We start from the raw sequence: 16,403 nt of genomic DNA on the forward strand, positions 1-16,403 counted from the left end.
TGGGGGTCAGGGCAGAGACGGGGTGGGAGGGGGGTCGGCGGCTCCGAATGCGGAGTGGACATAATGCTGCTACAAAATGGAAGAAAAAACCCTCACCTCACGTCTTTCAAAAGCGATGGGTTTCAAGGCTGTTCAGAAGCAGGAGGTGGCCATTGACCCACAGCTTCTTCCTTGCCTTTAATTAAAAGTACTTCATTTTCTCTCTTGCCTGAGGCATTGAATTCTGCTTCTCCACACAGCCTACCTCTAGGCAGCCAGATTATCACCGTCCCTGTGAACTCGTCTCTGTCTTGGCACATCAACAAGCTGAGGGAGACTGGAAAGGAGGCTTACAACGTGAGCTACGCCTGGAAGGTGGTGAGTGGGAGGAAGCCATTCGGGTTTGACTGGCCGTGCAGTCCAGGTTGGCTCTCTTCCGACAGGAACTCTGGCGAACTCTGGTCAGACCATGTGACTAACCAGATTTAAAGTGACTGGGAAAAGAAGACATTCCACAGATGGTTTACATCTTATTTTTCTCTCTTGTTTATAAAGCCAGTAATTGTTCATGACAAAGAGATCAAATCATGTAAAAGGATATAAAGGGGGGAAAAATAGATTCTCTCCTTCCTGCCCTTGAACCATTTCCCATCATCACCACTTCAGTCGGTTTTCAGAATTTTTTTTTCTGCACAGACAAGTCTCTTTGTGTGCACATGCATGAGGTACATTAGTGCCTGTATGAATTTATGTAGATAGAACAAAGCTATTTAAAGGATTTTTTTTAATTACAGTTATTTATTTGTACATGGGTGGGCATATGGGGCCAAAGGGCAGCTTGTAGAGTTGGTTCTCTTTTTCCACCATGATAGACCTGGGGCATCACAGCTGGCAGGAGGCACGTTCACCTGCTGGGCCATCTGCAGGATGCTTCCCAAACACACACACATACACCTTTTAAATATAGATCATTCCCAGGAGTTTGTTTGGGCTTGTCTTTTTATTGTTGTTATTCTACAATTTAAACTTGGTAGCAAATAGGAGTTTAAAAGGAAGATATAAAAACATAAATGCCCTCTCTGAGATGCTTCAAGGGCAGGAAGCCTTAGATTAGAGTTTGGAGTGCTTATCCTCCACACAAACGGATTTATAGTGTAGCCATGACTAGGGCAAACACGGGTGCTTTCTCCTACCAGCCCCGGTCAAAAGAAGAAAGGAGATTCATTTTTATCCCCGAGTTTTAATTACTGAACTTAAAAAATGCAGACAAGACAGGATATGTGTCAGTCACTCTCCCTGGCTGCTTGATGCAGTCAAAGCCCAGGGTAATCAAAGGTATGTGGCTGACACAAACATAACACAGCATACTGTTTTTAGTAAGTATTTGTGTAAGGAGAACTGTAGATCCTAAAATAATGATTAAAGTTAAGGTGTAGTGAGCGCCATCTGGCATAACTGAGCTCTTTCCCTCAAATACTGCGGTTGATAGCCTGTGCTACCTGTTTGTGTGGCCGACAGACAGCACAGTAGGCTCCTGTACCCCTGTGGTACCAGGAACCATGAGTCCTGTGTTGCATCAGGACCACTCTTGTTTGTAGTGGGTCAATCATTGGCTTGTGATTCTCGGGAGGACATTTTTCTTCCTGAATTTTGTTCAGACACCCATTCCTAAGAAAAAGCAGATCCGAAAGTACAGAGTCTGGTGTACCTGCCTATCCTGTACAGAAATGCTGACCCAGGTAGACTGGGCACTCTACCATGGAATTTGTGCTTCCTGAGAGTTTAATCATCTCCAGCCTGGGGAGGGGACTCTTGGGGACAAAATAAATATGCTGCATTCTTTAATGGCTGCCCCTGAGCCCTTCTCTTACTGAGGGTTCACAGTTGATTAAGAACTTCTACAGAACCAATGATGATTTCCCCCCCTCTAGAAGCTGGAATGGGCAAACTAGTCAAGCACTCTATCACTGCACCACACCCAAGGTTCTTGTGCATTTTAAGCCAGAGTAGAAAAAAACTGAAATAAACTCTATCTGTATTGTTACATGCACACACACACACACACACACACACACACACACACGCTTGTGTCCATTAACCTATCTAAGCATGACAAAGTAGGGTTATAGATTTCAAGGGACTCCTTTTCTGTTCTCTCATTAGCTGTAGGATATTGTGTTACACACAAATTCCTTGCCACAAGAAAGGAAAACAGAAAATACCTTCCGTAAATCCTTGTATCCTTTACACATTCATCCAGTATCACATTAGTGCCTTCCCAGTGAGAAGACAAAGACATCAGGAAAGAATATAATGCAATGGAACCTTCATTCTCTGTGTTAGAATTCATTGCTGATTGATTGACTGACTGATTGATTTTACAGGTACAGGACACTTCCTTCATTCTGTGTATTGTGGTGATACAACCAGAAATACCTGTCAAACAACTGAAAAACCTCAACACTGTGCCCAGCAGCAAGCTGCTTTACCACCGGCTAGATCTTCTGGGACAACCGAGTGCTTGCCTCCACTTCAAGCAGCTGGCGACTCTAGGTAAAGCCCATAGGCACCTCAGCTTCCTACATGATCTTACTCATGAAGACCGTGAGAGTTCATCACACACAGCTGTTTGACTCCTGCTCCCTGCCCAGTTTGCAGTTCTAGAAAATGTGATGCAGCCAGGTCTGATGGTTCACATCCTCCGTATGGTAGTAATTAGGCAGGGGGCAGACAGGTCACTGTGGGCTGAAGGCCATCCTGACCTACATATTGAGTTTTCAGACAGCCCCGGCTATTGAGTGAGAACAGTGAGAACCTAATACTAACAACAAAATATAACCCACCATGCAATAGCTCACTAGAGCTTCAAACGATAACTTAGTAACCTTTTCAACTGTTCCTTCCTTACATCCCTTCCCACCCCACCTTCCTCTCCACCCATACTCACCAGGATCTGGTTACTACTGTTCTAGTCTTAACTTCAACATTTAGATTCCACCTGAGTGAGATCGTGCCATATTTTTCCTTCTCTGCATGGCTTATTTCATTTAACACGATGATCTCCAGTTCCATACAGGATTTCGCTAGCTTATAGCTACATAGTATTATATTTCTGTATCACATTTTCTTTATTCTTAGTTGACAGGCACTTAAGTTGTTTCCATTTGGGGCTATTGTGAATAGTGCCACATGGAGCATGGAGGTACCAAATGTTTCTTCTATGGTCTGACATCATTCCTTTAGATATGGGAGTGGAATTGCTGAATGCCATTATAGTCCTAGTTTTAATTTCTTGAGGACCCTCAATACTGGTTTCCATACTGGCTTTCTGTACTAACTTACATTATAACCAATGGTATACAAGGCTTCCCTTTTTTCCATGTCTTCATCAAAAAGTGTTGTCTTTAGTCTTTGGATAAGAGCCATTCTAGCTGGAGGTCAAGCAATATTGCATGGTGGTTTGGGTCTGCAATCCCCTGATGTTTAGACATAGTGAATGGTCTATATATACCCATTGGCCAAGCTGATCTTTGAGTCATACACACTTGGTCGGCCGCACTGATGTGTACCAGGTACACAGGAGGTCTTTATAGCCTTTGAAGTCAGTACACTGCACGATGCCCACTGTTTAGTGAAACATCTACCTTCTTTTTTCCCTGTTGAAAATATTTAGGATTCAAAAAAGTTAATGAGGACTGGAGAGATGGCTCAGAGGTTAAGAGCAATGTCTGCTCTTCCAGAGGTCCCGAGTTTTATTCCCAGCAACCGCATGGTGGCTCACAACCATCTATATTGGGATCTGATGCCCTCTTCTGGCATGAAGATGTACATGAGTGCAGATAGGACACTCATGTACATAAAATAAGTGGAAAAAAAAGTTAATGATTACTACTACACAGCAAACGGAGTAGAAGAACACAGGTTGGAAGGAGATCAAGGAAAGAGTCTCCATTTTCTGGGTTCCAAATGTGAACCCTGGAACTTGAGTACCACCTCTAAATTCCCTTCTAGAAAATTCTTTCTGGATGTGAGACCAAAAGACCAGGCCAAGCTAAGTGATTGTCTCCGTGGCACACTTCAAAAATGTCAACAGTTGAGAGGGAACCTGTGATGTTAATCAAAGCAGGATGCCTCTTACATTTGTTTGTTTGTTTTGATTGGGGCTCGGGGCTTATGTTCTATGTTTTATATGAAAGAGAACATAATTTTTCACATTTTAATGAAATGCTTCATTGAAAAGCTAATGTAAGACTTTAAAGTTCTGGGCCAACCAGCTGCACGCTACTGCTGACAGAAATGAGGCCCTGCCCTGAGATTGGGGGCAGGATGTGTGTTCTAGTCCATGGTGAGAAAGAAGCAACAGCCTGAATATTTAAATTTCGTGTGCTTACTTTCTCATCGCTACACTTTGCAATCTGTTAACTATTGGCTACCTCTAGCTGTTGAGCACTTGGACTTCAAAATCAAGATGTATGGAAAGTAGGATATGCATTACTATTTTTTATATTAATTACGCACTGAAATGATCCTATTTTTAATATACCAGAAGTGTATTTTCACAATTCGTTTAATTATTTTCTTCTGCTTTTCTGGCTATCAGGAAAATTTAAATTGCATTTAGATGACATTGAATTACCACTGGGCTCCTCTGGGACAGTCTTGTTTCAATTAGCAGTGGCAGTTACACAGGACCATTAACATGTAACAAAAAAGGAATGAGAAACATAAGAAATAAGCAGTTTAAAAGTACGTTCCTAGGCAGTTGGCCTGTTTGTGTTATGTATGTATTGTGTACATATGTATGTATAAGTGTATAAGCTTGTATGTCTACTTCCTAGACACCGAGCTTTGTGTTTGATATGGTACTGTTTTCCGTCTGCTGACTCAGGGCTTAGCGGATGCAAGGCACGGAAGGGCTCTACCTCTAGAGTTTGGCTCGGTTTGATTTGTTTGTTGGTTTCTTTGTCCACCACATAAAAGCTCATCGGGTCACACTGAAGCACTATGTGCCAGAGACATCAAAAAGATTTAAAAAAACAAACAAACAAAAAAAAACAGGCATTAATGAGATAAGATGGTGTCATAAAATACCTTCATGTGACGTGAGCATAAGGCAGTGCTTCATAACACATTTTAAAATCCAGTAAGGCTTGGCGTGGTGGTGCTTTTACACACTCAGGAAGCAGAGGCAAGCAAACATCTGTGTCTAGCCTGGTCTGCAAAGAGAGAGTTCCAGGCCAAGCAAGGCTGCACAGTGAGACCTGTTTCCAAAGAAATAAAATTAAAGAAAAATATGGTAAGGTTGAATGACAAAATCTTTTAAACAGAAAATTTAGTTTCCTACTATGATTGATTGCAAGGATTTTGTCTCAAATAGGAAACTAGTTTTCACTGTTAGAAATAATGTTTAGGGATGTATACAGGGGATATTCTCCATAAGCTTTGTTTATGCCACATTTGCCGGCCACCTGTGATAATAACTTTTTTTAATTTGGTTTTTCCATTGATGTCAACATTTCGTGTTTCTTCTTCCTGAATGACGACACTGGTGTGCATATGAACAGGTATCACTGATGCGCACGCTGTAACACACCTTTCAGCCACCCTCTGGAGAGCTGGTGTCGTTCCTTTCCCCACTTGGCAAATGCTTGCCCAACATCTCATGGCCAGGAAATGGTGGAGCCCCGATTCTGTCCAGCCAGGCTTCATGTCTGTGCCACACACGCCTTGCTAACACATTCACAGCTGGCCTATCTAAGACACTCATGATTTCTGCATCTAGCATCTGTGCCTCTTCGGGTACCTCCCCATCCTGATTTCCTCACAGGACCATAAGCTCCCTGAAGGGAGAGAATGTGGCTTTTTTTTTTTTCATTCCCTTTTTCTTTGCCCTCATTCTCAAGCTCTTTGTGTCCTTGTGGAAGACATTAAGCCACCGTTTAAGTGGCGCTTTTGTTTGGTGTGTTCTGAGGCCTGCTTTGTTGGGGTCTCTTTCAGAAAGTCCGACAGTCATGCTGTCTGCCGGCAGCTTTTCCTCCCCCTACGAGCATCTCAGCCAGCCAGAGACCAAGCGCATGGTGGAGCACTACACAGCCTATCTCAGTGACAACACTCGCCTCATCGCTAACCCGGGGCTCAAGGTACCTACTGGCACAGGCCATCTCTCTGGGGACCCTTTCCACCGGCCCAGGAAAGGGTGCTGGCCAGGAACCTTTGAAATATCAAACCCTACTTGCATCTGGACCTATACAGCCAAAAAGGCAGAGTGTGTGCCCTGGGGCAGATGAGTCAGCTGTGAGCCTTTTGATGGATTAAGAAGCCCAGTGAGCCACATGGAGACTCTACTGCAGGTCTCATACCCACTGGGGTTTTCCGAGCAGGGGCTGTGATAAAGAGAGCAGAGATTTGTTTACCATTCCATTTTTTTTCCCATGGAAAAGAAGTAATCTGCTGTCCATTGAGATAAATATGATAGTCAAGCAGTAAAGAGAGAGAGGGTTTTGTGTGTCTAATGATTCACCACAGGAATTTTCTTAAACCGAGACAGGCTGGCTAGGTGAACAACCGAATAGCCACACCTCCCATGACTGTGTTCTGTGAGCTTTTGTTTTCACCGAGTTTGGCCGCATCCATCTGCTGTGGAAAGGTTTCCAAGAAGTAACTGGGCTTGGCTTCTCTGCAAGAGAACCTTGGGGAGCCATGCCAGCAGCCCACACTCTTTTCATGTGAGTTTTGTTTTTGTTGTTTTTTTTTTAAAAAGGGGCCTGCAATGTCTTCCTTTGTTTCTTAGTTCTCTGTCAGAAATGAAGTAATGGCGACCAGCCACGTCACAGATGAATGGATGACACAGATGGAAATGAGCAGCCTGAACACGTACATTGTCCGCCGTTACATAGCAACGCCCAATGGCGTCCTCAGAATTTATCCCGGTTCCCTGATGGACAAAGCATTTGATCCCACTCGGAGACAGTGGTGAGTCTTAGGGGTCTTCAGTTCCCAGTTCTTCCTAGGCCTGGAGAGACATGATGAGTATGTACAATAAGGTGACGTTAGGCCCTCATAACAGAAACACTCCCACGGGGGTGAAGTTATTTTCAATACTTTAAAAAATAATCTCAGATTTGTGGGGTATTTTTGTCTGACTGCAGTACTTTTATCCCTCTATTGAAATTTTGAGACTGAAATGCTTTATCTATGTCCATGTTGAACCCCTTAGGGCTTGCTTGATTCCACCTCATGCCTGGAGGGTCATCTTGAATTAAATACTTTATTTTACTCCATGGAATTATGGCATCAAATTGCACAGCTCACTTATGACCTATGAGAAATGAACACATATCAATTGCAGAATAGTCTTTTACTTCTAGGCTTTATTTTCACGCCACTTCTGGCCAGGCACAGTAGCAGGGAGGCAGCAGGAGCCAAGAACAGAATTCCTTATCCTGTATTGGGTAGCAACCACTTCCCTCAGGGGTCAGCTCTTCATGCCCGATCCACACCTGTCATAACCCCAGATGGTTTCTTCCTTCTATATTAATTATCCTCTGGGTCATCTGAAGTACAGGTCTCAGTAAAAGCTCAGAGTCCAGTATGTTAGAACAGAAAATCTCAAGTTCCTCAACTCTATCTCGGTGCTATTGTCAGACATAAAAGGTGAGAATCTGGGTGGAACTGCAGCTCGGTAATAGAGCACTTGTCTAGCATGGGTAAGCCGTGAGTTCAAGCCCCAGCTCCACAACAAGAAGTTAGGAGCTAGAGAGATGGCTCAGTCTTCTCGAAGAGGACCCAAGCTCAATTCCCAGACCTACACTGTGGCAAGCATCCATGTCTAACTTCAGTTTCGGGGATGCAGCACCTTCTTCTGGCCTCTGCAGGTACCCGGCATGTACACGGTGCGCATACAAACAAGCAGGCAGAACGCTCACACATAAAACCTGTTTGTTTGTTTAAATTTAAGGAAGATTCCTTTTTAGCACAATATCAGCACAGCTTACACTAGGTGTTTTAGAGGTACAAACCCACTGTTTGCAGTTTCAGTTGTCCCTTGAAACTTACAGAGTCGTTTATGCCTAAAAATCACCTGACTCTTCTTGGGCCTAGGTATCTGCACGCGGTGGCCAATCCAGGGCTGATTTCCTTGACTGGTCCTTACCTAGATGTTGGAGGAGCTGGCTATGTTGTCACAATCAGTCACACGATTCATTCATCCAGGTACTTACTTTAATTAAGTCTTAGTCACTCAAAACCTTTCAAATTACACTTATTAGTTTGTTTCATGTGTGTTTGTGTGCGTGCATGTGCGCATGCGTAGAGGGGAAGAGACAACTTGCAGAAAGGGACTGGTTCCCCTCTACCATTTGGGGCACAGGGATGGGGTCATCAGGTTTGGTGGCAATCGCCTTTGCTCACTGAGCCACCTCTCCAATCCTTTTCAGTCACTTTCTAAATCCATCGAGAGTTGGTTCTCACATAAAAACCAAGGTAGAGGGCTGGGGATGCGGCTGAGCAGTTGGGACCCCTGACAGCTCTTCCAGACGACTCTGGTTCAAATCCCAGTGCCCACACAGCAGCTCACAAGCGTTGATAACTCCAAGATCTGATGCTCTCGCACTCACACATGCAGGCAAAACACCAATGCACATAAAATAAAGGTAAATAAATAAATTAAAAAAAAAAAAACACCTCGGGGTGGATGTGACAGCCTCTAGTAATTCCAGTACTCAAGGGATGAAAAACGGGGAGTCCCTGGGGCAAGTGGGCTAGGTAGACTGACTAAGTGAATAAGTAGTAGGTCCAGTGGGAGGGCCTGCTTCAGCAGGTCAAGTGGGAAGGGAGGAAGGAAAGCAGTTGTTATCAACCTCAGACCCCCACACAGAAGGCTTGAGTGTGTCGCACGCTCAAGTTGAGTTTCCTCACACACAGGCACATGCAGAGAGGAAAATTAACAGTAGCAAGAGCATGACTGCTTTTATTGCTCGAGTTATTGCTTTGTTTTCAAGCAAAGGAGCATTTTTTTTTTCTTTAAATGAGGAACGGTATACCAGGACATCAGACTTCTATTGTATCTGACTCTTTAAAATTATGTCAGTTGTTTGCTTTGGTTTTCTGTTTCGTGTTTTTGGAAGTGTCTCTTAAAAATAAGAGCTTTTTGAAAAACCAATGTTGTACTGGTTAATGTCAGTACTGCTGGACGTATATTATTAGAACGTATTGTTTTCTACAACTTAAAGTCCTGACGCCACAAACATCAGGGAAAGCTCGGATAGGAAGGCCCCTTGCTTTAATCCCGTCATTATACAAATAGCTATTTTCTCAAAGCAACCAAGAAAGACCATCGTTTAAATGATACCTGGCATGAAGCCTTGCCATATAGAGGAAGCAGATTCTCTTCACTGGTGCCCATTATTCACCAGATGACCGATCCTAGTTAGAATTCCTCAGACATCAGTTCACTGAGATAATAATCGGAAAGCAGAATGAGGTGGAATTCCAGCATTGGGCCCGTGTCTCTACGGAAAGCCATGCCTGCTGCCAGCCAAATGCCGACTAGAGGTCAATGGACTCTGCTTGACCGTCAGCTTCTCCCATAACATAGATGTCATACAGCAGCAAGTTACTGTCATTCGGAGTTCATCCTTCAGTATTTCCGTTAGCACGCCATCTGGTGGGCATACACTCACCCACCCCTCCATACAGTCTTAGGAAAAGTAAGTGGACTGTTTCTTCCGGGGACAGAACCCACCTCATCTTTAACTACAGTAAAAGGGGCGTGAGGTGGCCTTTCAAAGATACCAGTGAGTTGTCCCTGTGGGGCCTCCTCGGCAGCTTGTTGTCAAGGCCGCTTCTTAGCCTTGCCTTCCGTTGTATCTTTTTGGTACATGAGCCAGTTCACGAGTTTCTGGGTCTGTGTGTAGTAGGCATTTTTGTTGAGAGCTAGATAGGTACGAGAAATCTGTTCGGCTTTGTCTGCCAACCTTTATGGCGTCCGTTCAAATGAAGCATGACGGGAACACAGGGAATTTTCCAACGAGGACAACTTCAGATCTCTTCTTTGGGCACCTTCCCATTTAACCTGTGAGTTTTTAACAACAACTGAAGTCCACACTTTCAGTCCTAGACTGAAGTCACTGTGAAAGGCCCCATCGCGTGAATGTTTTGTTGAGATGGGTGCAATTTAACTATTTAGAGCTGTGACTTTTTCTTTCGCCACAGTTTAAATCCAAGTCGGCATTCCAGTCTGTTGCTCAGCAAAGCTCCTGTGGCCTTACACTGATAGACAGGCTTTGCAGAAGTGCTGGCTTGGGAATGTGCTACCCTCCCTGATATATCTAAATAAAAGTAGCCTTAGTGTTTATGGTTTGTGTGGCTCTAAATAGTCCCTTTTGGTTTTGTTTTCTCACTAGGCTAGGGGAGCATTAGAGCCTATCTAAAATAGTTATTTTAATGATCAGATTAAATAATATATAAAGGTCATAGAACAATGCCTGGAGCATGGGAAGGGGGCAAAGGATTAGAAGTGATACCTGGGGGGCTGGAGAGATGGCTCAGCCGATAACACTCTGCTCCTCCGGAGGTCCTGAGTTCAATTCCCAGCAACCACATGGTGGCTCACAACCATCTATCCTGGAATCTGATGCCCTCTTCTGGCATGCAGGCGTACATGCAGATAGAACTCATACATTAACTGAATAAATAAAATCCTATTTTAAAAAAAAGAAGTGACACCTGGGAAAATGCTCAGCACTAAACTTGACAGTGCCAAGTGAAATAGCAGTTATTTTATTATCGTGCAATTCAAGCTTTGAACTTGGGCATTTGAATTGGTCAGAAGAAAGTGCTGATTTGGCTAACTCCACTTATCTGAAGCCCAACCACTCAGCCCTGGTATCAGATGTGCTTTGGTGAAGAGGTAGAGGAGGGCTTGCTAACTCAGTGCTCACCAGTCACTCATGGGAGCTCTGTCCCAGTCTCCAGTAAGTGTTTCTAGTAGCCTGACAATTGGGCATTCTTTCTGTATGATAGTACTACTGGAGATAAAGGGCCAGGTCACATGATCTCAGCAATGGAAATCATATACATGTATTACCATTGGCTAGATAGCTATATGAAATTCTTTGAGTTGCTATGGTACCAGTATACCTATATACAATTCAGATAAAAATACAGGTCTAGGCTTTCATGGGCAAGATGCAAGCTGTTAACTTCAGCATCTACTGAGTCTACTGGCACAGAGAGCTGCCCTTCAGAGAAAGTTTAGAAATAAAATGAGCATATCCCAAAATACCTGAGCAGTACTCCTCAGTGAAGTTAATACATAGTATTTTAGAAAAGAGCCAGCCACGGGTACTGCTGTGGATACAGGGAAAAGGTGATATTTAAGTCTCTTAACCATTAAACTAATTTTTTTTCTTCATAAAATACAAACTACAATTCTTTCCTAGCTTCTTCCACAGAAATTAAATAAAACTACTTACAGCCAAGTCCTTTTCTCTTTCCTCCCACTTTTCCACAACACTCCCTATGCCTCGTCCAGTGTTTGGCTATGAGTCTCAGCATCTGTTTTGAGGGGCTACTGGGTAGAGCCTCTCGGAGGAGAACTCTGACAGGCTCCTATCTGCATACTTAGCAGTCTCATTCATAGTTTTGGGAGTTGGCACTCCTCAATAGGGTGGCTCATTGGCTTGGCATTCCCCCAATCTCTGCTGAATCCGCTCTATCTTTATCCCTGCACATCTTGTAGGCCGGGTAAAATTTGGGAGGTGACAAGAAGGCCACAAGAAAGCCAACAGAGCTAACTAACCAGGGCCCAGAGTGGCTTGTGGAGACTGAAGCAACAACCAAGGACCATCCATGGACTGGAACTAGGCTTTTTACAAAGATGTAGCAGATGGGCAGCTCGGGCCTCATGTGGGTCCACTAGTAAGGGAAGTGGGGACTGCATTGGACGTGGACTCACTTGCCAGCTTTTTTATTGCTTCCCCCTGGCAGGACTACCTTGCCAGGCCACAGGGGAAGAGGACACGCTTAGTCCTGATACAACTTGATGAACTGGGGTGAATGGGAAAGGGAGCACCCCTTTTCTGAAGAAAAAAAGGAGGGGAAGGGGAAGAGAAAAAGGGTGGGACTGGGAAGAGAGGAGGGATGGGGCTACAACCAGGATATAAAGTAAATTAAAATAAAATAAAATAAAATAAAACTGCTTGCAGCCCTCCAGATCTGACTTAAAGACTAAAATTCTGTGCTTTTGGAATTGGACAGTGAGTTTCTGTCCAGGTATACACTGATCACTCCTTTATGTTGGCCAGATGCCTCATTCTTCCAAGCTTCAGTGTTCTTGCATTGATAGAGCCTCCAAAAATTACCACAAAGGGGGCTAGAGAGAGGCTCCAGTCAGAGACACGTGTTCTTGCGGAAGGCCCAGTTTGGTTCCCAGCACCCATGCCAGGGGGTATGATCTCCTTTTCTGACCCCCAGGCCAGCTAACACAGTCGTGCACACGGTACACATATATAACACACATACACAGAAAATAAAAATAAAGATTACTGTGAGAGCGGGCTGGGATGCCGCTCAGTTAGTTGAGCACATGCCTAGCCTGCAGTAGGGCCCCAGATTTCAACTCCAGCACCATGGAGAGAAAGGAAAAAGACACATCATGAAATAGTTCAGAATAACGTCATGTTCTTTCTTTCAGTATTTTCTTGGTTATCAGGCAGGTAGGTGGTAATAGCCGTTGGGCCCTTAAGAGTCCACATTGGGCAAGCCCTGCTGTTTTCCTGTTAGTCGCTCCGGCTTCTCATGTGTTTACCGCATGTCGGCAAGGCAGCTAAACATAAGGCCACTATCACATTTAATTTCAGTAGCAGGCTGATTTGTTTTTGTTTTTGTTTTTTTTTTTTTTAGAGGTACTGCCATTCTCTCCTCTTTCATAAGGAAAACTAAAGCTTTAGAAAGGCCAGATAGCATCCAGGAGCCACGTAAATAAAGCCAGCTGGGTCAGGACTTGATCCCATGTCTACCAAAAGTAGTGCCAGGCCGACTGTCCGGCCTTAACCTGCAGGGTCTCCTCCAGGAGTGATAACACTATGGAACAGGGCATGTACTGGCCCACAACACAGAAGACCCAGTCTTAAAGATGAGTGTTCTAAATGGAGTCCACCGTGGTGTTGTGGAAAGGAAACTGGAGAGTGTTCTTGATAAGTGTGTGGCCTTACTGTGCTCGCTCAGTCGCTGAGAGGCCTGTTTCCCTTCCAGCGAAACCAAGGAAGTAATTAATGGCAGCCACTCAGGTTTCTTTTCCAGAAGTTTGCTGTAGGGCCTATGCGATGGATGATAAGGGCACCTGCTACAAACCTGACTTTGGGGCCACGTGGTAGAAGGAAAGAACTGACTCCCCCAAGTCGCTGTGCAAGCATGTACCCACGTGTACCTATGCACACACACAACTACACATGCATACATGCATACAGACATATATACAAATATACATAATCTTTTAAAATTTTGTTTTCAGTCATTCAGCAGTTACAGGCTGGGAAATGCGGAGGGTGCCGTGCCCTCTTGCTCTTACTCCTGTTGGTCTCTTTCCTGTGCAGTACCCAGCTGTCTTCCGGGCACACTGTGGCTGTGATGGGCATCGACTTCACCCTGAGGTACTTCTACAAGGTGCTGATGGACCTCTTGCCAGTGTGTAACCAAGATGGTGGCAACAAAATCAGGTAAGCCCCGGAGAGCCACCGCTTCCTGTCCATTCCCAACATAAGAACAGATCAGCGGCAGGTGGAGACTGCAGGAAATAGAGTCCAGGGCCTGGGTGTCCTATTAAAACAGGTTTTTATTGTTGTCTTCTTTGTCCTTTTTTCTCTGTGTGTCTGTGTGTGTGTGTGTGTGTGTGTGTGTGTGTGTGTGTGCGTGCACATATAGATGTCACGGGACAACTTTAGATGTATGAGACAAGGTCCCCATAGTTGATGGCCGCAAACAGCAGGTTCCCCGGCCTATGAGCTTTCAAGGATTCTCATTACAGATGTTTGCCACTGCCCTAAGCTTTCCATAGGTCTGGGCGATTGCAAGGCGAACGAGTGTTTTACCCACTGAGTATCTCCCCGCCCTTCTTGCCTTTTTGCAAAGGTTCGTGCTGTTTATTATTTAGGCAAACACACAGTCCATAGAAAGAGGAATAGCATAGGGTCCCCAAAGCCTTGGTTCTCTAGGAGCCAGGAGTTAGAAGCTCCCCTCAACTTTGGTATTGGGAAGACCAAAGGGCACTTTGTCTCAGCCAGCACTTTTGGTGTTAAACTGAGTCATTAAGCCAATCTTTGTCAAATTTCAGCTGCTTAGACTGCATTTTTACACTTTCCCGGGAAGAGGCTCACGGAACTTTGAGACTTTGCCTCCTGAATTTCAAAAGGAAAATGTCTGAACAAAGCAAGGGCATTCCCTTGATTCAGTGCAGGATACTTTAAAAATAGCTTCTTAGTTCAGTCTTGTGCTCCACGCTTCCTGTCACCGTTGAATTTCACGTTGGCACTTAATGGCTGCATTTAGGCATCCTGGCCTCTGCTGTGACTAATGCTCAGGGGAAGAAAGCAGAACATAACCTTGATTAAAGTTGTTCTAGCTCTTGTAGTGTTCCTACAAGTATCATTTTTTTAAATTAATTTATTTCTTTTATGTGCATTAGTGTTTTGGCAGCATGTATGTCTATGTGAGGGTGTCGGATTCTGGAGTTACAGACAGTTGTGAGCTGCCATGTGGGTGCTGGGATTTGAACTTGGGCCCTCTGAAAGAATAGTCAGTGCTCTTAACAGCTGAGCTATCCCTCCAGCCCCCTACAAGTATCATTTTATATGTACTCAGTGTTGTATCTATAGATACGTATCTACTTCTTTCTTCCAAAAAAAAAAAAAAGAAGAAGAAGAGCATTCTCCTTCTAATATCTTTGCAAAAGGTTTCATGTTCCTCACACTTCACGGGGCACAGCCTCTATGACAGTGGTTCTCAACCTGTGGTTCGTGACCTCTTTGGGGATCAAGTGACCTTATCACAGGGGTCACCTAAGACCACCGGAAAACACAGATGTTTACATTATGATTCATAACAGTAGCAAAATGACAGTTACGAAGCAGCAACAAAAATAATTTTACGGTTGGGGGGTCACCACAACATGAGGAAGTATATTAAAGGGTTGCAGCGTTAGGAAAGTTGATAGCCACTGCTCTATGAGCTATACAGGTGACCACAGAGCTCTTACCATAAGCTGGAGGCCAAGTAGTCTATCACCTCAGGGAAAATTCGCCAACGAGCCTGCCTTTGTTTTTTTTTTTTTTTTCCCCCATAAGTCTAGATAAATGCGGTTTGTTTTAAGGCAGGTATGGTCAAGTGTTCTTTGAAAGCATGGCAGCCACTCATGCGTAACAGATATCACTTCTTTTGGTACAGGTGCTTCATAATGGAAGACCGAGGTTACCTGGTGGCTCATCCAACCCTCGTTGATCCCAAAGGTCACGCACCTCTGGAGCAGCAACACATCACCCACAAGGTATTCGTTAGCCAAGTGGGTCAGCTCCATTCTGCAACATCTAGGAGCGTGTTAAGTGACACTTGTCTTCTGTCTTGTGGCCTTGTCAGGAGCCCCTCGTGGCAAACGACATCCTGAACCACCCCAACTTTGTGAAAAAGAACCTGTGCAACAGCTTCAGTGACCGGACAGTGCAGAGATCTTACAAGTTCAACACTAGCCTGGTGGTAAGCTACATGCGAGCACACCAGCTCCTTCGGGAGCTGTGAATGGAATAATGGCCCGTGCCTGATCCATTGCCACAGAACCACGGGATCTAGAGGGACTTCAGTAAAATCCTCACTGTGGTAACTGGAGGGCAAAAGGCCAGGATGGGACAGGGACGGTCTGAAGGTCACAGGATTGATTAATACCCCAACTCTATTAGTTATAGTTCCCTAGAGCAGTGGTTCTCAACCTGTGGGTGTGACCCCTTTGGGTGTCAAATGACCTTTTCACAGGGGTCACATACCAGATATCTTGCCTATCATGCCTTTACATCACAATTCACAACAAAAGCAAATTTGCAGTTAGGAAGTAGCAATGGAAATAATTTTATGGTTGGGGGTCCCCACAACATGAGGAACTGTATTCAAGGGTCACAGAAGTAGGAAAGCTGAGGACCACTGCCCTAGAGGAACAGAACTTTTAGAATGAATATAGTATAGAGAGAGAAAGAAAATTTATTAGTGTGGCTTACAGGCTGTGGTCCAGCTAATCCAACAATGGCTGCCTACGAATAGAAGCTTCTAGAATCCAGCAGTTGTTCAGTTCACAAGGCTGGATGTCTCAGCTGGTCTTCAGTAGATGCTGTATTCCCGAGAGAGTAGGCCCTAATTCCATGGAACAGACTTGCTAGTGAGAA

The 16,403-nt window shown here is 44.4% G+C and overlaps 1 protein-coding gene across 1 annotated transcript in view; it reads left to right on the forward strand.

The window, feature by feature from the left end:
• Cachd1 (cache domain containing 1) overlaps nt 1-16,403 on the forward strand; it is a 220,652-nt gene that overhangs the window by 183,939 nt on the left and 20,310 nt on the right. Inside the window, exons 12-19 of the mRNA XM_055629005.1 lie at nt 240-357; nt 2,364-2,532; nt 5,977-6,119; nt 6,770-6,951; nt 8,080-8,190; nt 13,575-13,697; nt 15,421-15,520; nt 15,610-15,726. Of these exons, the coding sequence (XP_055484980.1) occupies nt 240-357; nt 2,364-2,532; nt 5,977-6,119; nt 6,770-6,951; nt 8,080-8,190; nt 13,575-13,697; nt 15,421-15,520; nt 15,610-15,726 (1,063 nt within the window). The remainder of the gene's footprint in view (nt 1-239; nt 358-2,363; nt 2,533-5,976; nt 6,120-6,769; nt 6,952-8,079; nt 8,191-13,574; nt 13,698-15,420; nt 15,521-15,609; nt 15,727-16,403) is intronic.

Source organism: Psammomys obesus, unplaced genomic scaffold (assembly GCF_907164565.1).
Source record: "Psammomys obesus unplaced genomic scaffold, mPsaObe1.curated_primary_1811, whole genome shotgun sequence".
NCBI lineage: Eukaryota > Metazoa > Chordata > Mammalia > Rodentia > Muridae > Psammomys > Psammomys obesus.